The 25,905-nt window shown below is 30.8% G+C and overlaps 5 protein-coding genes and 1 pseudogene across 6 annotated transcripts, besides 6 other annotated features; 3 read left to right on the top strand and 3 right to left on the bottom strand.

The window, feature by feature from the left end:
* Positions 1-943: 943 nt before the first annotated feature.
* Positions 944-1,647, bottom strand: TVAGG3_0884530 (annotated as a pseudogene). Its single transcript has one exon. A coding segment is annotated over exon 1 (704 nt).
* A 780-nt stretch (positions 1,648-2,427) lies between these two features.
* Positions 2,428-3,789: a mobile genetic element.
* An 88-nt stretch (positions 3,790-3,877) lies between these two features.
* Positions 3,878-4,206, bottom strand: TVAGG3_0884510 (uncharacterized protein; the record flags this gene model as incomplete). The annotated part of the gene is made up of 1 exon (XM_051250558.1): positions 3,878-4,206. A coding segment is annotated over one exon (329 nt), but the record flags the coding sequence as incomplete, so codon positions are not given.
* Positions 4,207-5,111: 905 nt separating this feature from the next.
* TVAGG3_0884500 (uncharacterized protein) lies at positions 5,112-5,354 on the top strand (the record flags this gene model as incomplete). Its single annotated transcript, XM_001301868.1, has 1 exon — positions 5,112-5,354. One exon carries the CDS (start codon positions 5,112-5,114, stop codon positions 5,352-5,354), a length of 243 nt encoding a protein of 80 aa, XP_001301869.1.
* A 1,478-nt stretch (positions 5,355-6,832) lies between these two features.
* Positions 6,833-7,767: a mobile genetic element.
* A 3-nt stretch (positions 7,768-7,770) lies between these two features.
* Positions 7,771-7,885: a mobile genetic element.
* A 2,703-nt stretch (positions 7,886-10,588) lies between these two features.
* Positions 10,589-14,262, top strand: TVAGG3_0884470 (serine-type endopeptidase protein; the record flags this gene model as incomplete). Its single annotated transcript, XM_001301867.1, has 1 exon — positions 10,945-12,918. The coding sequence occupies one exon, from the start codon at positions 10,945-10,947 to the stop codon at positions 12,916-12,918; it is 1,974 nt and encodes a 657-aa protein (XP_001301868.1).
* A 68-nt stretch (positions 14,263-14,330) lies between these two features.
* On the bottom strand, positions 14,331-15,440 carry TVAGG3_0884460 (uncharacterized protein; the record flags this gene model as incomplete). Its single annotated transcript, XM_001301866.1, has 1 exon — positions 14,526-15,440. The coding sequence occupies one exon, from the start codon at positions 15,438-15,440 to the stop codon at positions 14,526-14,528; it is 915 nt and encodes a 304-aa protein (XP_001301867.1).
* Positions 15,441-15,910: 470 nt separating this feature from the next.
* TVAGG3_0884450 (gamete generation protein family) lies at positions 15,911-18,651 on the top strand (the record flags this gene model as incomplete). The annotated part of the gene is made up of 1 exon (XM_001301865.2): positions 16,089-18,620. One exon carries the CDS (start codon positions 16,089-16,091, stop codon positions 18,618-18,620), a length of 2,532 nt encoding a protein of 843 aa, XP_001301866.2.
* A 2,266-nt stretch (positions 18,652-20,917) lies between these two features.
* Positions 20,918-22,474: a mobile genetic element.
* A 29-nt stretch (positions 22,475-22,503) lies between these two features.
* Positions 22,504-24,263: a mobile genetic element.
* Positions 24,264-24,791: 528 nt separating this feature from the next.
* Positions 24,792-25,905: part of a mobile genetic element that runs on past the window's edge.

Raw genomic sequence — 25,905 nt, 5'->3', positions numbered from 1 at the left:
ATGAACTTTCTTATCTATGGAGTCCATAATATCTTTGACATAAAATGCATACTTTACAGAGCACCATTCAGCAACAAAATGAACGAGGTCAGGATGTATGCAAATACCTTTGAATTCATTCATAAATGCCTTAGTAAGCTCATAAAATGTTTGTTTTGAGGTCGAGCCACTTTTGGCTTGACCGTATTCTTTCAACCAAAACTCAAGAATTTTCCTGTGTGAATTTTGTATAAAAAGCAACCGTCTGAATTCAGGCGGTTGCTATATTCTTCACAAAACATATACGCTCATTACGATGAAGAAGTCTTGACAAAACATGTACGATTAAATCATGACAAAACATATACGATTAAATCATGACAAAACATATACGAAGAAGTCTTGACAAAACATATACGTTCATTACGAAGAAGTCATGACAAAACATATACGATTAAATCATGACAAAACATATACGATTAAATCATGACAAAACATATACGAAGAAGTCTTGACAAAACATTTACGCTCATTACGATGAAGAAGTCTTGACAAAACATGTACGATGAAGAAGTCATGAAAATTCATGAGGTGAGAAAAGAGGTGAGATCTCACCTCTTCACCTAAAATATATTTTTGGATCATTTACGCTCATTACGATGAAGAAGTCTTGACAAAACATTTACGATGAAGAAGTCATGAAAATTCATGAGGTGAGAAAAGAGGTGAGAAAAGAGGTGAGATCTCACCTCTTCACCTAAAATATATTTTTGGATCATTTACGCTCATTACGATGAAGAAGTCTTGACAAAACATTACGATGAAATCATGACAAAACATTACGATGAAATCATGACAAAACATTTACGATTAAATCATGACAAATCATTTATGTTATACAGTAATGTTAGTCATGAATGTTTGTCCTACGTGTTGGCGTTAGTGTTGAAAAATAATGTTTGTCCTACATGAAGCCGTACAAGCGTTTGAATTTGTTTATGCATAAGATTACTCTCTTGTTTTCTGTATCTATCATACAAACATAAGCAGCACCTGTTTTTGTAAAGTTTATATGAAGTTTTCGATAGTTAAGACCTGTATAATAATAGAATGCGTCCTCATTCTCAACATAGTAGTAGAACTCAAACGAATGCTTACCATAATCTGTTATTTCAACAGCTTCGTCAGATATTTCATCAACGAACTCATAAACTATATCGCCATACTTGCTTTTATTTCTATTGTTTTCAGATTTAGAACACCAACGAAGGTTTGAGATTCTGTTGTCCGTTCTATCATGATTTATATGGTCTATTTCTTTCAAATTGTTTGGATTTTCAATCCACTGTTCTGCAATAATTCTATGCTTTAAATGTGTTTTGTTGTTTAAACTAAGCTCAATATAACCATGATTATTTAAGCATTCACTCTTAATATGTTTGTTTTTTTTCGACGAATAGTAAAAGGATATGTCGTACAAATCTCATAATCTTCATGATTTCTCAATGTTTCCCATTGAGTTTGTTCCCCACTAACGTTCTCATTGACGTCCTCAATATCTTCTTCCTCACTGAACTCGTCAATATTTTCACTAGCTCCTTCTGTAATGTTTTCATCGGCATTGTCATTGACTTCTTCTGTAATGTTAGATGTTGTTGTTTCGCTCATGTTCTTTCACTAATGTTAAAAGTTATGTTGTACGAATTTTGAACAGAATTTAGAGCAGTTATGAAACAATGAAGTATTTTTACGCTATTGAAAGGAACTATGAGAGTGAAGTACATGACAGCAATGACAAAAGGAACTAATATCAAACCTAATGAAATCGCTCACGAGGACATAGAGCTTAACAAGTACTTTGTGGAGTATCTTATAAGTGAAGAGTATGTAAGACCTTACTTCATGTTTGACAGCATGAATGAGGATGTTATTTCATGGTTAAAGAATATAAGCAATGTTTTCGGTAAGTACGTCATAGATGACAAAGGTCTTGTTGTATTTTATGAGACAGCAATACGAACACAGGAACTAATGGATATTATGCACTCAACAGCAAAGAAAGGATTTAGTACTATTGGCATGAATGAACATTGCAGGAATGACATATACAACCTATGCTCACGAAAGCCTTACACAAAAGCAATACAAATGATAGAACATAAGTGTCTAAGGTCAGCAAATGAAATCATTACTGTCAGTGGTTATGAAAGAACTGTTAGCAAAGATGAGTGGAAACAGCTATTCATATTAAGGAAGGACGTTGCTGAACTAGTTAAACCTGTTGCACAAACATTGTTTCAGATAAGACCAGCAATGACTAAGAACCCTTTGACCTTAGTCAATGAGACCATAGAGGTTGAAGATAATGACATGAAAGAACTAGGAATGAATGAGAGAAGTTGTGAAGGATGTTTGAGTCAAAACACATGGTTCTTCAGAGCTGTTAAGAAACTTAGTAAAGAACGACAGAAATATTTTATAGAGAAGTATTGCAAAGGATGTGTAAATGAATTGCTTGAAATAGAACTTAGAGACACTTTCACACTAAAGGACTTGAGGAGAAATAAGTACATGAGTGAGGACGGTATTGACATAGCTAGTGTTATAAATGACTTAAGAAGATGTGTTGTTGTTATTGACGGAGCACGTATGACATATCTAGTGAAAGATTATGATGGAATACGAGACACAACAACACTTGTGTCAGTAGATAGCAAGGAATTCAATAAGCTCATGAAGAGTGTTTATGTAGGACGTATTGAGGAGAAGGATGTGAACGCACTGATGATTTATGAAGCGGGTCAGAACAAGAACTATCTTATGAAGTCAGGCATGAGATTCTTTGACGAAAGAGATGACATTTACAGCTATTTCAGAGGATATGAGTATGAGGTACTGAATGAAGTAGATGAGAACGTTATTGAAGGATATTTGAAACATGTTCACGATGTCATATGTAATGAGGATGAAGAGCTTTATGAGTATGTTTTGAACTGGTTCGCCTACATCGTTCAAAATCCTTGTGGAAAGACTGGAACAGTACTTTTGTTAATAGGAAAGCAAGGAACTGGTAAGAATGTACTTAGTAATGTTCTATGCGAGCTCATTAGCAAGTACGCCAACAATAATATAACGGCAATAGAGAATGTGGTTGGTAGATTCAATGCTGCTATTGAGAACATGAAGCTCATCGTATGCAATGAACTAAGCTCATGCGATACGTCTAAGGTCATGAACCACGACGCACTAAAGTCAATAGTAACAGAGACTCAGTTGGACTTAAATCAGAAGTGTCAGCCAGTAAGAAAGATAGAGAATGTTTGTAATATCATCATGATATCTAACAACTTCAACTCAGTAAAGATTGACAAAGACGACAGAAGATTTGTTGTCATTGACGTAAGCAGCAGATACAAAGGAAATTACGAATATTTCTCAAATCTCATTGAAAGTTTTAATGAAGAGTTTTATTCAAACTTACTGACGTACTTCATGAGGAAAGATTTAAGTGAATTTGATGTAAGGAAGATACCATTCACCAGGGCTAAACAAGAACTCATCGAAATGAACAAAACACCTTACCAAATGTTTTACGAGGAGTTCTATGAAAAGTTTGTATCCGGATGGAATTGTACAGAGTGCTACAGAAGATATAAAGAATTTGCGAAGGAGAATGAATTCTTTGCATGTAGTTCAAATGTATTTGGTGGCAAGATGAGAGAATTTGTGAAGAGAAGTAGAAAGCGAGACGGTTCTGCAAGAAGTTATATTTACGAAGCAAGTATGATATTAGAAGGTCGTGGAAAGAAAGAAACAGTGAATTATGAGGAAGTGCTTGAAAAATTCATGGAGTACATGGGAAGCAATATAACATACAACAAAGACATATACAGTGAGTTTAAGTACTACTGTGAACAGCATGAGATTGAAGTAATGAGTAAAGGAGACTTTGAAACGCTTATGAAAGACAGTAAGGAGGTCGTTCATGAGAACAGTGATGAAATAGTTCATGAGAACAGTGAGGAGGTCATACATGAGAACAATGATGAAATAGTTCACGAGAACAGTGAGGAGGTCATACATGAGAACAGTGTTGAAATAGTTCATGAGAACAGTGAGGAGGTCATACATGAATGCAATGATGAAATAGTTCATGAGAACAGTGAGGAGGTCATACATGAATGCAATGATGAAATAGTTCATGAGAACAGTGAGGAGGTCATACATGAATGCAATGATGAAATAGTTCATGATGTCGTTCGTGAAGAAGCCATTGCAACAAAGAATGAGATAAAGGATTTCATAGAACTTAACAAGGAGGAGTTTAAAGAAGGCTATGAAGTGAAAAGATGTGAAGAAGATTTCTTGGCGTATTTGAAGAAAAAGAGACTAAAGCCAATGGCTCAAAATAAGTTTCAATCGATGTTTGAAAAGAAACGTTTGAGCTATGGTGGTGTAAGAAGCACATATTACTTTGTTAAGAAGTGAGGACATTTATTTTTGTCGTTAGTGTTGGAGTTTGTGTTTGTTGTTAGTGAGAGAATAAATTAAATCATGAACTTTGCCATGGTCTCTGTCCCTAGTAGTTTTCATTAAGTTCTGGAAATAATGAAAGTCATAAACTTTGCCATGGTCTCTGTCCCTAGTAGTTTTCATTAAGTTCTGGAAATAATGAAAGTCATAAACTTTGCCATGGTCTCTGTCCCTAGTAGTTTTCATTATCTCACAGAGTTAATGAAAGTCATACTTTCTATCAGATGAAGCATGCAGATGAACATAATGAAAGTTAGTGAGTTTGCCACGAGTTATGAATAAAATATTGGCATATTAGATGAGATAGCTGATGAAACAAATGAAGATAAATTAAATCTTGGACTTTGCCACACTCTGTCCCTAGTTCCTCAAAATCCTTGACAACGTTGCTTAGAAATTTTGGTTCAAAACCTCATCTGATTTTAATCTGTTATGCTACCTGTTAAGTTTCGCGAGATTATAAATGTCATGGAGTTATATAAAAAGGAGGGACAGCTAGGGACACTGGAAGTACTTGTAAGGCTATCTGTTAAGATTGCATGAAATACTAAAAAGTCATGAAATCCATTATCGCTGTGCTAGCTTCACCTTAGAGTAAAATGACGACTAAAGTCACTGAAGCAATGAAACAAAAGTTTTTGGTAGAATACATTAAATCAGGAATTATTCCAGAAGGTTTTTACATTCATACTATGAAGGATGGTAGAGTTCAGTTTAGAAAGATAAAGCAACCATTAGATAAAGAAGGAATTTTGAGAAAGATTAAACTTCATGAGGACAACATTGCTGAACTTAAGAAGAAGTTAGAAGAGTTGGAGAAAGCAGACGACAGTGAGGAATAAAGCAATGAATTCAACAGGGTGAAAAAACAGGTGAAAAAAGAGGTGAGATCTCACCACTTCACCTAAATTTATTTTTGTGCTATGTTTTCATACGTGTGAGGGTGGTGATATCATTTATTTTTTATTTTATTTTTTAAAATTATTTTTATTTTATTTGGATGTAATGACAGAACAAAAGCAACTCATACAAATCAAAACATATAACAAACATACATTTAAACATTTATTCTTCCTTCCTGAGCATAACATGTTCTTTCAAATACATCCGAGACCAGTTGACTTTTCATTGACTGTTTATAAAGATAGAAATAGTTATATCATTAAACCATACGATGACGAAGGTAAGTTATGTAAATTGTACGTTAAGAAGTTAGAGAAAGTTTATGGCTTCAAGTATGACTACAATAGGGTTAACACTGATGATGAAGATATTGAGGAAAATTTATGAGAACATTAGTGAAGTTGTTAGTGAGAACGATAGTGAGGTGAAATTGTTGGCGGCTTTGTAAATATTTAAGGTTAAGTTAGTTTTTGCGTTCATGTTGTAAAATATACGTTAACGGTTTTGTAAAGTGTCAAATTCACAAGTATTGGGTAAGGTGGAACGCAGTGCCACCATACCCAAGACTTGTATACTAACTCAAGTTATCATGTTTTTTGAGAAATTATGAGGAACAAACAAAAATGAAAAAGATAGGAATAGCAATGAATAGTGATGTGGGTATAGAAAATGTAAGAGATATGAATGCAAAGCAATCAGTATTTAGGATATTGACCATAGATTTCAAAAAAAAGCTGCATATTGAGCGAAAACTATGATTATATTATAAGGCTGTCATTTAAAGCATAATGAAACTATTCCCTTTTCATTTTAATCGAATAAGATAGTAAAGATTTTTGAATTAGCTAGAAACTGATGAGATGTTTTCACAAATCAGATTTTTAATCTCTATAATGCATAATTCACTCAATATCTCAATTTTGATATTGCGAGATATTTTTGCTATCGGTTTCGCAATTTTGACACAATAGCAAGAGGGTTCTATAAGCATTATTATCAACGTAGAATCTGAATATCATATCAGAAAATGTCGCAAATCTGACATTTACCCGACCAAATAGCAAAAATAATTGAATACTTTTCGCAAAAACTTTAAAAATCGATAAAAATATGAAATATTGTTGCATGCTAAGTTCGGTCAAAATGTAAACCTCTCAATTTTATCGTCGGGGGAAGTAACTCAATTCCTTCAAAATTATTCTTTAAATATTGAATTTAAAGTTATTTAATTTGGATTATAAATAAATAGGCTAATACAATATTTAAAAATGAGAAAAAATAACTTTTCAAAGAACTTTTCATAATCTCAAAGAAAATTTTTTATTCAATAATTATATAAATTAATTAACATTCATAATGAAATTGGATTTTTTTATAAAAAATTGGTCCTACTTAACTTTTTGAGAGAATTTGGCTTTCTCGTAAACGAAAAAGGGGATTTGACGGAGTCAAATCCCCGCTCACAAAAAGTGGACTTTACATGTCAAATTTTATGTGCATGTAATGTCCACTTTTATGAGTTTTAGGAAGGAATTGGAAGCCATGAGTTACTGACATTGCATCAGTATCTCATAGCCTCCAATTCCTTCAAAAAATGGGAGAAACTTTGTCCGAATAGTTTAACATTCGGACAAAGTTTCTCCATTTTAAGAAGGAATTGGAGGGTAAGAGATATACCATATGAATGTATATCTCTTACCTCCAATTCCTCCTAGAAAGTGTCTAAACTTTGGGTTAATTGCAAAGTATTAACCCAAAGTTTGGACACTTTCAAGTGGAGATGGAAGGCTTTGGGGTATATATTAATACAATATACCTCAAAGCCTTCCATCTCCACTACAAATGTGAGAAACTTTGTCGAATAGTTTAAATTCGGACAAAGTTTCTCCCATCTTTCAATGTAATTGCTACCTGTGAGGTACTGACTTGAAGTCAGTGCTTCACAGGTAGCAATATCCAAAAATTTAAAAAACATTTTATCAGTTGTTAGAGAACTAGAGCCTCCTAGGTACTGAACCAGAATCAGTGCCTAGGTACTCTAGTGATCTATATAAATCTGAGAAACTTTGAGGAAATTGTTCGACATTTCCTCAAAGTTTCTCAGCAATTTAGCGAGGAATGTTCGTTATCGTGTAGATATTTATAATATATACATGATAACAAACATTCCCCGCTAAAAGATGTAAAATCTTATAAGAAATAATTGCAAAAGAATAACAAATTGCAACAAATTTTATATGAAACTGAACCTTATGAGGTAGTGATTCAAGATCACCGCCTCATAGGATTCAGTTTCAATCTCAAGTATCTCAAAAGTAAGGCTCTATTTTTTGCCATGTAAAGTGTCGCTTTTTCTGTCCAAATGATAAGTTATTCAGAGAAAGTTTCCCAGCTATCAAGAGGGAATTGTTCCTTATGAGGTATATATTCATACTGTATACCTCATAAGGAACAATTCCTTCCTTAAAATCGTAGACATTTTTATACTTATTAATCAACCATTCAAAATCATATTACTCTGAAAAGTTATTTTTTATTAAGAATTTAGAATTTTGATAAATACCTTTTTTCAATTTGATATAATACTTATATATTTTCAAAAAGACATTTTGAAAAGATATCTCAAAAGTTCTCTGAAAAACTATTTTTGATTAATTTTGAGAAATATCCGTATTAAATTAATCAATAAATTCATTCAACACTACTTTAATTTTTAAATTCAAAAAATTATATGTGCTTCTTAAAATGTCTCACAAAAATTTTATTATAAAATTATATACAATATTAAAAATCCCACAACATTTTTTACTTTACATAATCGTACTTCCTCGACGATTAATTTCCGCTCAATTCCTATCGTTGACCGAACTTAGCATGCAACAATATAGATATTAAAGAGACTTTTTATATAATATTCATAAAGATTTTCCAAAAATATGATACCGCAAAATTAAAAAAGTGACGTCTTGAGTGGAGTCAAAGGTCGAAATTGCTAGCTAAATGTTTTTTTAGCGAAATTGCGTATTGTACGTTTTTTTCGCAAAACGAAACCCTTACTCTTAATGAACTTTAATCCTTTTGATATAAGAATATTAAAAACATTAATATAATTTCGATTTCGGAAATTCAATAGCCAAATTTTTTGTCGATTTCGGAAATAACAGGATTCCGCATCCAACACGCAACAACAAAACACAAAACACACTTTTTGGTTCTTTCATCGTTTTAATCGTAATTTAGGTAATACATGATTTGGATAAATTTTACAAAAATAGAACCTATATTATATTGTTTTCAAAGATTCTTGCAAATCATCAAAAATAATTGTATTTTAAAAAACGATCGAATTATCCTTTCATTATTTTAAACTTAAATTAGTTTTTATGATTGACTAAAGCAATCATATTTATTCATCATTAAATAAACAAAAAAATAATATTTGAGAGTTATTTCAAAAAAACACATTGAATATATTAATTTGTCTCAATTTCAGTATTATAAATTTTTATAATTTCAATATTTTGAAATACACTTTTAAATATTTCAATATTTATGATATTTCAATGTATTAAGTGGTCTCAAATTGAGCTTCTCAAATATAAATTGGCCTATTCAAAAAATAAAATTAAATAGTATTCAAAATAATAAATAAAAGTGATTGAGGTCATAGCAAAACGGCTGTTTCAGTCATTAATTCTTAAAAATAAAAAGGGTAAAAACTAAATACAATGGGTAAAATTCAATAGTGTCTGTGCTATCGTTCAATTTGAAGGTGTCTTTTGAAACCGCAAGACACATTGAATTTTTGAATAGTGTATTATGGTTTGACAGACACCAATGAAAAAATAAAATGATATTTATTTTAAATATAGAAGATCCTTATTTCTAGAAAATTCTAGGGTTGTTAGATTCCCGACGATAGGTGTCTTGGAAGATTTGCCTGGTGTCATCATAGTGTCTTTAAATCAAAAATTTTATTTTGGAGTTAGTTTTATTGATTTTTCAATAAAAAACATTTCTAAAACAAGAAAATAAAACGATAAAATATTTATATTTTATATAAGGATCTTATATATTTAAAATAAATATCATTTTATTTTTTCATTGGTGTCTGTCAAACCATAATACACTATTCAAAAATTCAATGTGTCTTGCGGTTTCAAAAGACACCTTCAAATTGAACGATAGCACAGACACTATTGAATTTTACCCATTGTATTTAGTTTTTACCCTTTTTATTTTTAAGAATTAATGACTGAAACAGCCGTTTTGCTATGACCTCAATCACTTTTATTTATTATTTTGAATACTATTTAATTTTATTTTTTGAATAGGCCAATTTATATTTGAGAAGCTCAATTTGAGACCACTTAATACATTGAAATATCATAAATATTGAAATATTTAAAAGTGTATTTCAAAATATTGAAATTATAAAAATTTATAATACTGAAATTGAGACAAATTAATATATTCAATGTGTTTTTTTGAAATAACTCTCAAATATTATTTTTTTGTTTATTTAATGATGAATAAATATGATTGCTTTAGTCAATCATAAAAACTAATTTAAGTTTAAAATAATGAAAGGATAATTCGATCGTTTTTTAAAATACAATTATTTTTGATGATTTGCAAGAATCTTTGAAAACAATATAATATAGGTTCTATTTTTGTAAAATTTATCCAAATCATGTATTACCTAAATTACGATTAAAACGATGAAAGAACCAAAAAGTGTGTTTTGTGTTTTGTTGTTGCGTGTTGGATGCGGAATCCTGTTATTTCCGAAATCGACAAAAAATTTGGCTATTGAATTTCCGAAATCGAAATTATATTAATGTTTTTAATATTCTTATATCAAAAGGATTAAAGTTCATTAAGAGAAAAACAATTCTTCTTCTTCAATCTATTGGCGCATTTATTTCTACACGCCAGTAAGGAAGGGAAAATTATAAGACACCATGGTGTCTTCAAAACGCTAATTTTTGATATTTTTAACAACCCTAGAATTTTCTCTCACAAATTATTTCAGAATAATTCGTTTTATAACAACAAACATTAATTAGTTAAGCATTTGATATTACCCCTAATGTCTATATTACTAAATAAACTCGGCATTACTTATTTGAATCCATTTGAAATATCAATTATTTAGCTTTCAATTTATTTAATTTTATCAAATTGATATAAAATTATCAAAAGCAGTGATTTAAAACAAGCAATGTCTTTGTAAAAAGATTATGTTAGAAATGATTTGAGAACAGAGTTCGCAATTTTGATTACCGCGTGAGCAATTTTAAGATGTTTTATCTATTTGTAGCGTGGTGGCTTAAAAATTCGGGAAATGATGAATACGGTGGCTTAGATGGTGAAGATATCAACTGGTCTGGGCATGCATATTACGATAAATACACAGGGAAAGGAATCACAATTGCCGTAATGTCTGATGGAGCGCTTTTCGATCATGTTGCATACAAAGATAGAGCAATCAAAGATCAGTTTATTAATATTTATACAAATGAAATCATGTTGACAACGAATTCATCACATAATATCGCAACTGCATCATTAGCTCTAGCAGCAGGGAAAAGAGGTACAGAATTTGAAGGTGTTGCTCCAGGAGCAAATGTTGCATCTTATTTTTTCACAAACTATTCCATGCAAGCAGAACACCTTCAAACTGTGATGTGCCATCAGAGTTTGAAGTGGAATATATCAATCCTTCAATATCTTTACATTGAGAAACCGAATGGATACGTTCAATACGTTCAACCAGAAGTAATTCCTAAGGAAATTGCAGATGATTGTTTATATCATCCACAAGAAGGAAATTGGCCACATCCAATAGTGGTTCCTGTGGGTTATCAAACTGCATTTGATCCTATTTTGAGTCCACCTTCAGGTTGGCCACTAGTTTTTTCAATTAGTGGAATTACTAACAGAGGTCTTTCTTTATCTCACTCTGCTGAAGGTGCAAGTGTCTTTATGGTTGCTCCTACTGCCGGAAATGCTCCTATTTTTACAGCTTCGCCAAAATCTACTAATTCAACAAATAAGAACTTCACATCGACTAACGCAAGTGCAGCGATATTCGCAGGTGGACTTGCTGTTTTATTGGAAGCAAATCCAAACCTAACATTATCTGATCTGTTTTATATTACTGCGTTTTCTGCAGATAAAGTAAATCCAAACACGATAATTTGGGACAAAAATGGAATACAACTTAATTATAATAGAAGATCGGGCTTTGGAAGGTTGAATCTGGGTAGAGCTGTTGATATCGCATTAAATTGGACATCAACTGGGAAATTTTATGAATACAAAGTTGAAAAAACTTTAAATTTAATTATTGAAGACCGTGAGCACAACGTTACTTTTGATTTCACAGAAAGAAGTGCGAAATCTGTTTTATGCGTCAGTTTATTCTTCAAATCGAAGAAATTATCATTTGGGTCGTTAAATCCACACATTATTAGTCCAAATGGAACAAGGTGTGAAATGAAAATATTAACAGAGGCAGACTTAACTTCAACAATAAACTCAGTTGAATTAATGGGATATAAATTCTTAGGCGAAAATCCAATAGGAAAATGGACAGTTTCATTTAGAGTCGCAGACGATGCATATCATGGAACAATAGAGAGCTTAGGTCTTAAGTTCTTCTATAACAAAATAGCTCCAAATATCTCTTTGATAAATCAAAGGAATGATTGTCATTCTCCTTTCGCAATAAAAGTCTCAAAAGTTACATTCAAAGAAGAAAATATTACTCTGTATGCAGGGAAAAATGCAAGTGTAGATGTAAATGTGAGTGATGATGCAAGGAAGGCCTACTACACAGTCTGGGTTTCATCACCGGATGGAAATAATAGAGTTATTATCAGTGCTAAATTTAATAAAGATTTCACACAGATATTAATAGATTATGTTCCTAGTGTTTTCAGGGATAAACTTGATATGATACTTATTGTTGATTCTATGGATCCAAAATGTATCTATTCATCAAATGTGTCAATCAATTACAGAAATATTTTGACGCCTAGCATAATCAAACCAAAGAATGGATCAATATTCTCAACAAAGGAAAAAGATATATATGTTGAATATGTTCTGCAGCTTGATAGAATCCTTTATGATGGATTTTCTACAGCAATCGCTGCAACTATTATATCTCCTGATAGCAAGGCCATTCTAAATAGAGTTTGGATCAGAAACACAGGTAATAAGTATATTTATAATATTATTCCTTCAACGAAGAAGTTCTATTTACAAATATCTCCTGTCTCAACAGACAAACAACAATACTTCGATCCTATGACAATTGAGCTTTTTGTTGTTGAACAAGATGGCAATTATAGACCTAGTATACTTACTCCCGTTCAAATTACTGAGATTGTATTTATTGTTATATTACACGTTATACTAATTTGTAGCTTGATATATAGATATATTAATTTGTTTTGCGTTAAGAATCCAGCATTTAATTTTGAATTTGAATAAAGAAATTGAAATGAAATTTCTTTGATATTGTTTACCTACATATTTACATTGAACATAAAATCTATACTCAATGAAAATTTGATATTTTAGAAACATAAGCAAAGGTATGATCACAAGTGAAACTGTTTTCATGACGAAATATCATATGATAAAGCCTCATAAACGTTTATATGAAATTTTTATGATTTAATTCAGAGTGCACCCACTTATGACTAGGCCTTCAACTCTTGTGTTTAGGGTCAATTTTCAATGATGCTTCATTCCAGTTGTCAGAAATTTGAATGCCGGATGAGCGTAAGTACAAACTTTAATAAAGTGAAGTGGTGAAGATGTTAAGTTTTGTAATGATGAATCTTTGTTTTTTTGTTCCTGTAAATCTTGGAAGTTCATTTGAGTCAATTATAATCGTAGGATCAAGTATTAGAACAACAGCAAAAATGCAATTTTCTAGTCTAATAAGCTTGCATGTGAAATCATGGATGATGTGGTATCATCATCCTCATCAAAATCATTTGAAGATAAAATCCACAAAATAATCAACGTCGGTATATCTAAACAGAAATTAAGAACTATCTGTATTACTAATTTGATATAATTGAATTTGATTGGTTCCGAATTCGAATATCTCAAAAATATAGTATGATAGAATGTGTCTGCTTCAACAGTCACAAAAAGAAAAAGCACGAAAAAGAATATTGAAAGGTAAATTGGAATATGGAACTTTTTCGGAATAAAATCTTTAATATTTGATAAAACAAAACAAATATTAAGAAGAATTAGGGAATATAAAAATAAGAACTCATAAAATAGTCGATAAAATATACCAGAATCGTGAAGGAGTGTTTGAATTAAACTATTTTTGGCAAACCCTGAGATTGTATAAAATATTTCACCGAAAAAACGTAACAAATATATCAGAAAGAATATAATATTGAAATATTTCAGATATTTTGCCCATTTAATATTAAATGCAATCAAAACTGTAGCAATCTGGTGTAAAAACATAACAAATGCAAGTTTAGCAATTTCGTCCCAAATGCCCTTAGATCTATTATTAAAATCATCATCCTCTTCATGGAAATCATAAAATAAAACATATTGATCGTACCAATACCAGACATTGTAGATTCCTGTTGCAAAGGCATAAAATAGTCCAGGCATGAATTGATTTCTGAGTTGAAATTTAAGTCTTCTCATCATCTTTGCCGAATAAAAATAAAACGGAAGAATTAAAACTATCACTAAGCATATGTATATGAAAGAGCTCGGATGATTGCATTCCAAAACTGCTTGAAACGTGCAAGTTTTATTTGAAGTTAAATATTTTAGAGTGTGGTTTTTGAGTTCCATAAAAATCTGATCAATACAACAAAATTTTAAAACATATAGAATATATGATTTGAAGCCTAGTTATTTACTCAGTTTCCTTAAATTTCAATATTGTCAATTTCTCTCCCAAAATTTGAGAACTTTATTTTTTCATTTAAGAGTTTAACAAATGAAATAAGTATTAGATGGTCCTACTTAGAACATTGTTTTTGAAAAAAAAATTATTAAATTCCAAAAGATTTAGACAATTTATAAATAAAAACAACAAAAGAATAATATTACTCTAATATGCCAAGGCTACTATTAAGAATATCATCGTTGGTTTTCGCTTCATTGTAATTAGGAGCGGATAAAATCCAAATTATGATAAATATTGGATAATCAACGCAATACTTAACATAGAAACTCACAATAAAGCGAACATAGTTATACATACTTAAATCAGTTTCACGAATTTTCATGAATAATTTTCCATATCTAAATCCTTGAATTGCTTCTGTACTTAAAAGTCCGAACACTAAAAAGTATGTTGCTAGGTAAATTTGATGAAGAATACCTGAAGGAAGATAATTTTTGATTTTTGAAAAAACAAAACAGAAACTTAAAATAACAACCATTAATATGTATAACGATGTATATATTGCACTGAAATATGCTGGATTGAGATTGTATAATACGTATTTAAGTACTGGAATTTCATAAGGATAAGCATTTGGAATAAATTGTATAATGAATTTCCCTATAAATCTGAATCCGAATATGAAGAACATTAGGTAATTGAAATATTTAAGAATTTTTCCGAACTTATTTTCAAATGCCAACATAACTAGAGCTATCTGATGAAGAAACATGATTTTCGATAACTTTGATAAGTCATCCCACATGAAGCTCTCTTTGAAAAAGTAATCTTGGTCATTGCCGTGAAAATTGTAATTTAAAGCATAATCAGTAAACCATGAAGCCAAATTATAAATTGATGTAGCAATAGTATAGAATAATCCAGGCATTACTTTGTTTCTTACTTCGAATTTAAGCTTTCTAAAGAGAGTGGCCACACAATAAAAGTAAGGAAGAAGCATTAGGATATTAAGAGCGAGATAAATGTACAAAGAAGGGTGATTGCAGTATGTATCTCCAACAAGAGGGCAAAATTCCTTTTTTAAGGAACGAATAAAGCTCGAAACACTTGCCATTCAAAAAATTGGCAAAATCATAAAATTTTCAGAAAACATATTCTGTATGATAAAGCTATTTCTTTTGTTCAAAATAAAATTTTCTGTGCTTTCTAATTTTTCTGAGAAATATTGGCCATAATCAGAGTTCACATTCTCAATTTTTTTCCCGAATTAACCAAATAGATATAGATGAGAATAATAAGCTCATAAGCGATATATCAACTTTTAACAATAACAATGATCAATAAATGAATAATTGCTTCAATCAGTCAATGAATTCACAAAAAATTCGGGTATTACATTCAAGCTCTGATTTTAATGAAGTTCACAATTTCCTTAAGGATTTAAAATCCAAAAGATGTAACGTTTCCCATACTTATTTGGAATATATTATGTTAATGCGCTTCCATCAGTAAGGTATGATGATATTGAATTGCTTACACCTGATTTCAAATAGCTTGCAAACCCCCACTTCTCTCTCACTAGGAGACGGAGCTCATCATCTAAAAAAAAATCAAATAATTACTAAGAGCTACTCCCCTTGTTAGGGCATCCCAAGTGGAGTCAAAAAAGTAGCTGTCACAATGCCGTGTTTATAGGAGAAATGTATCATTTCAAATTGAATTTTTTTGAGAAGTTTACATTACTTCTTTGAGAAGTAAATAAATGGAGAAAGGAATTGTCGTTGGAATCCATGCTGGGTCAAGCCTTTATATAGAATTTATTGAGAAAGAAGGCAAACCTATCAATTACATTCAGTTATTTGGCTGCCATTCTCCTTTATTAGGAACAACAGATGGGAAACGAGAGGATGAGTACGAAGCGTGGACATCATTCAATTATTTACGAACACTCGCTATTGGTCGAAGATGCATTGTTCGTGATATTAAAGAAACTAAAAACACACGAAATAATTTCACGTTTGGCACTGTTCCTTTTTCAATTGGAAGAGTCGAATTAATTGATTACAACAACATGGATGTCAGAATCGCTATGATATCTGCTGGTTTTGCCAAAGTCAAATCCGAAATAATGAACGACTACACTCGAGAGCTTTTCCGCTACCAAGATTCAGCTAAAGAAAACAATAGAGGAGTATGGGGTGATACATATTTTTTACGTCAATTACCAGTAAAATTCAATCCACGAAATTTAATCGGTAAAACATATGAAGGCTACATCGATGGGTTTTCAAATGGATCCTCATATCATGTCTTCTTACTTCCTAACTTCGAATCAATACATCTTTCTCTTGCAGGAGTTATTTGTCCATTAATTACAAAAGACAAAGTATTTCCATATGCTAATGAAGCATTATACCTTTGCAAGATGAACCTATTCCAACGTACATTAAAAATCAAGATTGTTTCATATGTTGACACTCAAAATTATTTTCTTGGAATTATTTCACATAAGAATTGTCCAGATTTTGGAAAAATACTTCTAGAAGAGGGTCTTGCATCAATCCACGAACCATCATTGTCATATGTCCCTGATCCAGAGAATTATAAGATGATTGAAGAAAAAGCGCGAAAAGAAGAGAAGAACCAATGGAAGAAATTCGTTGTTCCTCCAGAAGATACTATTTCCTTCGATGGAACTGTCATGAATATTCGTGGAAGCTCAATTTTTGAAATAATTTTAGATGACGATACAATCAAAAGGGTTTCATTGTCAGGCGTTAGAACACCAGCATATAATCCATACGATAATACTTCCAGCGAGCCATACGGCTTCGAAAGTCACGAATATCTCCGAAATCTTTTAATTGGAAAGCGCGTTAAGTGTATTGTTGATTCTTCTGTTACATCTGGTGAAACTCCTATTTACTACGTTTCAATGTACCTTGAAAACACTCTTTGCGTGAATTCAAGGATTATTCAGAATGGCTATGGCAAGAAAAACATCCTGCGTTCACAGAAGATCCCATCCTGCATAGACTCTATTACAGAAGCGGACAAATTCGCAAGGAACGAGAAAAAGGGAATTTTTTCGGATGATGTTGTAACTCCTAAGAGATTTGTTATTCTTTCTCGAGAACCATCAAGAGAAAAATCAATGCCATACTACGATTCCCTTTATGGCCGGGAAACGTCCGGAATAATTGAATATTTTGTTTCATGTACGAGACTTATCGTCAGAATCCCAGAATACGACATTATTCTTCGCATGAATCTATATGGACTTAAAGTTTCTGATTCCGAAGATCGAATTGGCTTTGATGCGCTAAATTATTGCAATCGCCACTTCAAACTGAGGAACTGCGAAGTATTTATCGTAAAACTTGACAAGGTTGGTTCATTTTGTGGCTCAGTTACCGTAAAAGATGGAAATCACGAATATTTACTTGAAGCCGAAATTCTGAAACGCGGATTTGCATCATTACACGTCGAAGCACAACGCCATCCTCAACGCCAGGTCCTTGTTGCAGCCCAACAGTCAGCGCAACGTTCAGAAGTCGGAATGTGGTCAGATTCATCACGAACGGTCTTCAGACTCAAAAAGGACACAATATACGAGTGCAAAGTCGTCAGTGTCTGGGACGCAATCACTGTTGTCATCGCAATAATGAGTGATGATTTCGAAAAGATCAGGGAAACAATTGTCAACTGCCGGACCCGACCAAAAAATCCAATGAGAGGTGATGTTGTCGGCGCCATCTTCAGCGATAAGATTTACAGAGCAAAAATTTCTGATCTAAACGATATCGAAGCAAAAGTTGATTTTATCGACCTTTGTGTTGATGATACTATATCAGTAAATAACCTACGTGAATTACCACCAGAAATAGCAGCAATCCCTCCGCAAGGATTGTCTGTGAGATTGGCTTTCACTCGGCCATTCGAAAATGAGGATGAAGACTTCAAGAAAGAGGCAGAAGAATTTCTTTGGACAGCTGTAGATGGTCAGAAGCTCTATTGCCACTTGGTTGTTGACGATATTAATGAACCTGACCCAGATGTTCTTCTGACACAACATCCAGAGATCAGAAGTACATCTGTTAACGCTGTTATGCTCAGAACAGGACTTTGTCACTACGAAACATGCGATTTCTTAGAAGATGACGAAATTTTGGACGAAATTTCAGAAGAACTTGACAGAATTGAACTTACAGCAAAGAAAGAGGGTGTCGGAGCATGGACAACAAAAACAGCAGCATCATATATCCCTGATGAACCTGATGCAGATTATCTTTGAAATTTTTTTTTAAGAATAAATTGTGTTTTTTAATAGTTGTAATTATTATCTCTATTTAAATTTTTTGTTGATGCAAAACATTACTTTACCTCATTCGAATAATTATTATGGACATTCGGATTATGACATCATATCAATCTATTTGACGGTTTGAGACGGTCATTGGATAATAATAACTGTCTTTCGATGAATAAAGAAAATAATTGTTATGTTCATGATCGATATCACTGTTACCATCCAGCAATAGTTTAGAAGTGTATGTTTTACTGATCATCAATGCATAACGAATTCGACTTAATCAGAAAGAGAAAAATTGAATGAAGTTTTGAGTTACTAAAATCCATAGTATTTATTCAAAAATAATAATATATATCCTAGTATGATTACAATAAGTTGAATTAACCTAAAGTAATGAGTAATAGCCATATAAAAGAGATTTCATTAAATGATTGCATCTAATTATATTGTAAAACAGTAATTCGATCTTGAGTCAATCTATCAAACCCATTCCACTATACAGGACATCTTGAGTTTGTTGGTCATTATTGTATTCAGGTTCTGAAAGGACCCAAATGATGATGAGTAATGGATAGTCAACGCAGTAGTTAATAATACAATTAACAGCAAATCTGAAGTAGTTGAAACCGTACATATTAGTTGAGTATCTCATTTGCTGAAGAAATTCGGTCGAAAATAATCCTACAACCAAAAAGAATGTGCATATATAGATTTTATTGCATTCATGCTTTGGAATCCAATTTCTGATTTTTGAAAACACAAAACAGAAGTTAATAAGCAGCAATGTAACTAAATAAAGAAATCCGTAAAATAACCTAAAATAGTTTGGATTGTCATTGTAAATTACATCTTTAATAACGGGAAGTGTGAATGGGTTGACTTTAGGTATAAACATGAATATCCATTTGCATATCAATCTGAATAAGAATAAAAAGAATATTGCATAATTGAAATACTTCAATATTTTCACGTATTTAAACTGAAATGCAACTAAAACTATGGCGATTTGATCAAGAAACATGGCTTTCGATAACTTTGCTATATCATCCCATATGAATCCCTCTCTAAAAGCAAAATCTTGGTCGTAGTCATGAAATGAGTACGAAAATGCATAATCGGAAAACCATCGGTATATAATGTAAGTAGCTGTTGAAAATGAAAATAGTAATCCGGGCATAAATTTGTTTTTTGGTTGAATTTTAAGTTTTCGGAATAGGGTTGCTGCGAAATAAAAGAAGGGAAGCAATAAAACGATATCAATTGCAATATAAATGTATGAAACGGGATGCTTGCACATCCGATATGCTTGCAAGGGGCAAAATTCATGTGGTAAACTCTTAATAAAACTCGAAACCATTATTGTTTTCTTATCCAATTACCGTTATTTCAATAGGCTTTCAATTTAATTTTTGTTTCTCTTTTTTGATATTTGTATGGAATTTCTATCAGATGGTTATCAAGTATCATAAAACCATAAAAATTTTTTGTAGTTAATTTATTTGGCTCTATTATGCAGGAATAATTCCAAATGCAAGATCTTGATTAGCCATTACTCGAATTTCATGTTTATAAAGTTTTCAAATTTTATTTTCCATTTTATCTTCAAAACATATTATGCATAAACCATACACATATTGTCTGACAAATGCTATTATGAGTATATTTGCCGAACTAGCTATTTCTTTGTATTTAAGAAATAATCGAACGTATTTGTATATAAAAGATAGATTTTTTTATTCATAATATAATGAGAAAGTTAGTATATATCTATATGTCAAAAATACAGTAAAATATCAATCAAGAATTGCGAAATCACTCTTCAATACGCTATCACTTTTTTCTTGCTTTTCGTTGTATTCTGGCGACGATAAAACCCATATAATTATCAATATAGGGATTTCAATACAATAATCAACATATAATTTAATAATCATTCTCAGGTAATTGAATTTATTTAGATCAGTCTTTTCATATTTCATAACAAGGAAGGAATATCTTACTTCCTGTAGAACTTCAGTACCAAATAATCCGAGGACAAAAAAGAAAATGCAAAAATAAATAATAATTCTAGATTTTTTTGGAAGAAATTCTTTGATGTTTGTGAAGATGAAGCAGCTAGATAGCAATAAAAGTGTTACAAAATATAGAAGTCCATACAGTAATCTGAAGATAGAGTAGTTTTCATTGTAAATTAGATCTTTAATGATAAAAGTTTCGTCTGGTTTGACACTTGGGATAAATAAAAACAGCAATTTGCATACCAATCTAAAAATGAATACAAAGGTACATTCACTATTTTTGACAAAATTTTAAATTTTCATGGGGTTGTAAATCTTATAATAACTAGATGAATAAGGAATGAATCCCAGTATAATGTACATCATTATATTAAACACTATATGTAAGGCTGGTGATTCTATTAACACTTATGAAGATCTATAGTATTTGAGCAGATAAATTTGATAATTTCCAAAACTCTTATATTTCAAAATTAAAGTGTGCAAAAGCATTTAAATGAGAGCAAAAAGAGAATGATGCTGCTAAAACTAGGTGTTAAATTCCAATTATTTCGCATCACAAGAACTACCCAGTAAATTCGGCCATCTTTTTTTGCAATTATTCTCTATTACACATATAATATAATGGTTAGGGTTTGAAGAAAAGTTACTAGAGAATTATTGACTTTTGAAATAATGCAGAATTTTACTTGAAGAAATCATTAATTTATGAGTTCCAAATTGCTAAGCATGACGAAGGATCATTAAATTTGCTGCAATTAAATACATTTATTGCAGAATTAAGATTTTTGAAATTAAAAGTTTGAAATATTGCCTTTTTGAATAAAAATTTAAATTTTATTATATAATCATGATAGTATCTTATAGAAATTAAAAGAAAATATTTTAAACCATTCAAATATTTTGAATGTCTTATCAATTTAAAATATTAAAAGATAGCTTGATTTTATCATCATTAGTTGTTATCAAAGTTTTCTTCTTTTGATGAACAACAGTAAATGATTTGTTAATTACTTGTCTTCCTTTTTCGCAGCAAAATCGAAAGTTATGATGATAATCTTGCTCTCAATTTTGAAACTCTCTGATTTACAAGTAAGCATTCCTTTGGAAAAGCAGTCCTGTTCTGTTTTCAAGATATTTTAAAGCCTCCATTTCATACAATGCGCAGATCTATTCGAAATTGCAAGAACTCTCAAGAAAAATGCAGCAGCAAAGAAGATTCTATAGTTTCTAGCATCAAAAATTTACAACCTTAATACAACAGTTCAAGAGAAGCTCGAAAAGAAAATATTTAACCATAAAGCTGGAAACCATTCGATATCTACTATTGGATCTAATAAAAAGTTAATTGTAACATATTTAACATGCTATTTGCTGACTCTGTTCCATTAGATTACCATATATCTGTTTGAAATCTAAAATATTTTTACGATTTTAATCATGTGTTGTTGAAATCATATACCATTCTTAGCTAAAGTATAGTTTATGGGTCTGTCACCATCTAACTATATGAATTTTCAAAAATGTCAAATATGTTCATTTTTTCTGTATATTCAGCCACAATTTCATGTAGTTGTACTATTCAACTATTATTTAATAATTTTATCGATTTAAATATATGATGAGATGCTTAGTTCTCCCGGAAATCGATTTTTAATCGCAATTTTAACTTTCCAAAAAAAATTCGAAAATAAAAATTCCTCTCAATTTTCTAAGTTTTATAACTCGCCAAATCTCTAGCCAAATTTTTTTTGGCCCGTATAAATATTGTTAGGCACTATATAGGGATGCTATTTATCCTATTTTCATCCCATTTTAATTATGAATACTAAATATAGAATTAAATTGGGGAGAAGCTTCCTACACTTTTTAATCCCATAAATATGGTCATTATCTGGAATAAAGAGTTAAGCGTCATATGTCACTTTTTGTACTAAGGAAACATCGACTTTATGCGTTATGACTTTTCGATGAGGAAACAAGTGTTCACGTATTATAAACTTCCTTATTCCAATAAACCGACCCTAAACATAATTAATTCTAAGCATGATAATGGTCTCTTTTCTATGATAACCAAATCAATTTGGTTATCATAGTAAAGCACCAAAAACTGGAATAGGAATAACCGCACTTAAACAGGAATAGGCAGTGTGGAAACTAGAGAAGACTCAACTGATTTTTTAAGCAACTCTTCTTGCCGATTCAAATCTGCTTTGCTAATCATTGTATATTACTATATTCTGATTAGGATACTTTAACGCTTGATGCATGCACATCATTCTTTTAGCTGATTTCTAAAATACAATCTTCTATTAACTTTGAAATTTCTTCAAAAGTTATAGTAATTCCATAGTTCATTCGTAAAATGTTATTAAATAGCTCTGACTATTCCTTTGCACGCAAAATGAGGTAGTATTTTTTGAATTTTTTACTCAAAATAAAACAAAATCTACCCAATTTTATACCACTAAAGCCTATATTGACACACACATATATAAATCTCTATTGTTATAAGATAAATTTGAAAAAATAAATTTTTTTCCTAAAATGTAAAATTATACTTGTATTCAAAGAAAGTAGATCGTTTATAAGGAAGGTATTATATATTTGGGGAGAAAATCCCTTACAATATACAAAAATATGAAAGAATATTCAATCATCAGGAAAGAGCTTAGTACTAACCATTTGTGAGACGTTCATATAATATCTTTTTCCTTTTTGGGGTTTTTAATCGGATTATCCATTTCCCTGCATTGACTTTAATTCATTCTTGATGATCTGAGTATACATGATCATTATCGAACGTTTGCCATACTCTTTCACAGTTAATGATTGCTGAAAAATGAATAGTACTGAATAACAGCTGGAATTTCATAAGTATTTTGCGTATTTATACTGATTTAAACATGAAATACTCATACAAAATGCAAAGTTTTTAAAAACAATCAATAAAAGATTTTAAATTAGATAAAATATCATATGTCACTTCTTTTTTCATCTGGATAATAAAATTGATAAATTTTTTTCTAATTAAAGATAAAGATGCATTTATAGTAGTAGAAAATTAATTTCTAGACTAAAGCTTGTTTATTGTCACCGTTTTAAGTCTAAATTTATAGGAAATGGTTATTTTATTATGCATTAAAAGTTCTTCTATAAAATTAACATTAAAATCATCTTTCGCCTAAGAGTAATAACAAGGTTATGCAAATTTTATTGAAAATAGTACGAGAATTTTGTTTGAAAATATAATATGGTTAAAAATAGGGAATGGATGTATGAATGTTCCATATTTATTTTATCCGAGTTGCTTCATGATTCCATATTGCAGATTCCTATTCCAGTTTTTGGTGCTTTACTATGATAACCAAATTGATTTGGTTATCATAGAAAAGAGACCATTATCATGCTTAGAATTAATTATGTTTAGGGTCGGTTTATTGGAATAAGGAAGTTTATAATACGTGAACACTTGTTTCCTCATCGAAAAGTCATAACGCATAAAGTCGATGTTTCCTTAGTACAAAAAGTGACATATGACGCTTAACTCTTTATTCCAGATAATGACCATATTTATGGGATTAAAAAGTGTAGGAAGCTTCTCCCCATTGAAATATTTCAATATTTTCACATACATAAATTCAAAAACTATCAAAACTATGGCAATTTGATCGAGAAAAGCAACTTTTGATAGTTTTGATATATCATCCCATATATAGCTGAGCCTAGATGAGAAGTCTTCGTCTAAATCATGGAATGAATATCTAAATAAATAATCGTAGAAGGTTGTACTGAAATAATAAGCGCCTGTTGCAATGGAAAAGAATAGTCCGGGCAGAAATGTATTCTTTAATTGGATTTTTAGATTCGACATCAATGTTACCGCGAGATAATAAAATGGAAATAACAAAATTATCTGAGATATTAAAAAAATATATGAAGCAGGATGTCTACATACATCATATGCCTGTATTGGACAGTATTCGTTCTTTAATTGTTGAATAAAATTGATGTGTTTGATGGTCATTACAACAAAATTTTATAGATAACCTTAAAACAAATAAAGGTTATGGGATATTTTATATAAATAAATGATCTATATGGGTTCGTTTTCGTAATTTTTGTAGCAATATCGAAAGGTACATTCACTAGGCGATAACAGTAAAATGGGATGAAAATAGGATAAATAGCATCCCTATATAGTGCCTAACAATATTTATACGGGCCAAAAAAAATTTGGCTAGAGATTTGGCGAGTTATAAAACTTAGAAAATTGAGAGGAATTTTTATTTTCGAATTTTTTTTGGAAAGTTAAAATTGCGATTAAAAATCGATTTCCGGGAGAACTAAGCATCTCATCATATATTTAAATCGATAAAATTATTAAATAATAGTTGAATAGTACAACTACATGAAATTGTGGCTGAATATACAGAAAAAATGAACATATTTGACATTTTTGAAAATTCATATAGTTAGATGGTGACAGACCCATAAACTATACTTTAGCTAAGAATGGTATATGATTTCAACAACACATGATTAAAATCGTAAAAATATTTTAGATTTCAAACAGATATATGGTAATCTAATGGAACAGAGTCAGCAAATAGCATGTTAAATATGTTACAATTAACTTTTTATTAGATCCAATAGTAGATATCGAATGGTTTCCAGCTTTATGGTTAAATATTTTCTTTTCGAGCTTCTCTTGAACTGTTGTATTAAGGTTGTAAATTTTTGATGCTAGAAACTATAGAATCTTCTTTGCTGCTGCATTTTTCTTGAGAGTTCTTGCAATTTCGAATAGATCTGCGCATTGTATGAAATGGAGGCTTTAAAATATCTTGAAAACAGAACAGGACTGCTTTTCCAAAGGAATGCTTACTTGTAAATCAGAGAGTTTCAAAATTGAGAGCAAGATTATCATCATAACTTTCGATTTTGCTGCGAAAAAGGAAGACAAGTAATTAACAAATCATTTACTGTTGTTCATCAAAAGAAGAAAACTTTGATAACAACTAATGATGATAAAATCAAGCTATCTTTTAATATTTTAAATTGATAAGACATTCAAAATATTTGAATGGTTTAAAATATTTTCTTTTAATTTCTATAAGATATTATCATGATTATATAATAAAATTTAAATTTTTATTCAAAAAGGCAATATTTCAAACTTTTAATTTCAAAAATCTTAATTCTGCAATAAATGTATTTAATTGCAGCAAATTTAATGATCCTTCGTC

This window comes from Trichomonas vaginalis, chromosome VI, assembly GCF_026262505.1.
Source record: "Trichomonas vaginalis G3 chromosome VI, whole genome shotgun sequence".
In the NCBI taxonomy this organism is placed as follows: domain Eukaryota; phylum Parabasalia; order Trichomonadida; family Trichomonadidae; genus Trichomonas; species Trichomonas vaginalis.
This window is presented reverse-complemented; position numbering and strand designations above follow the sequence as displayed.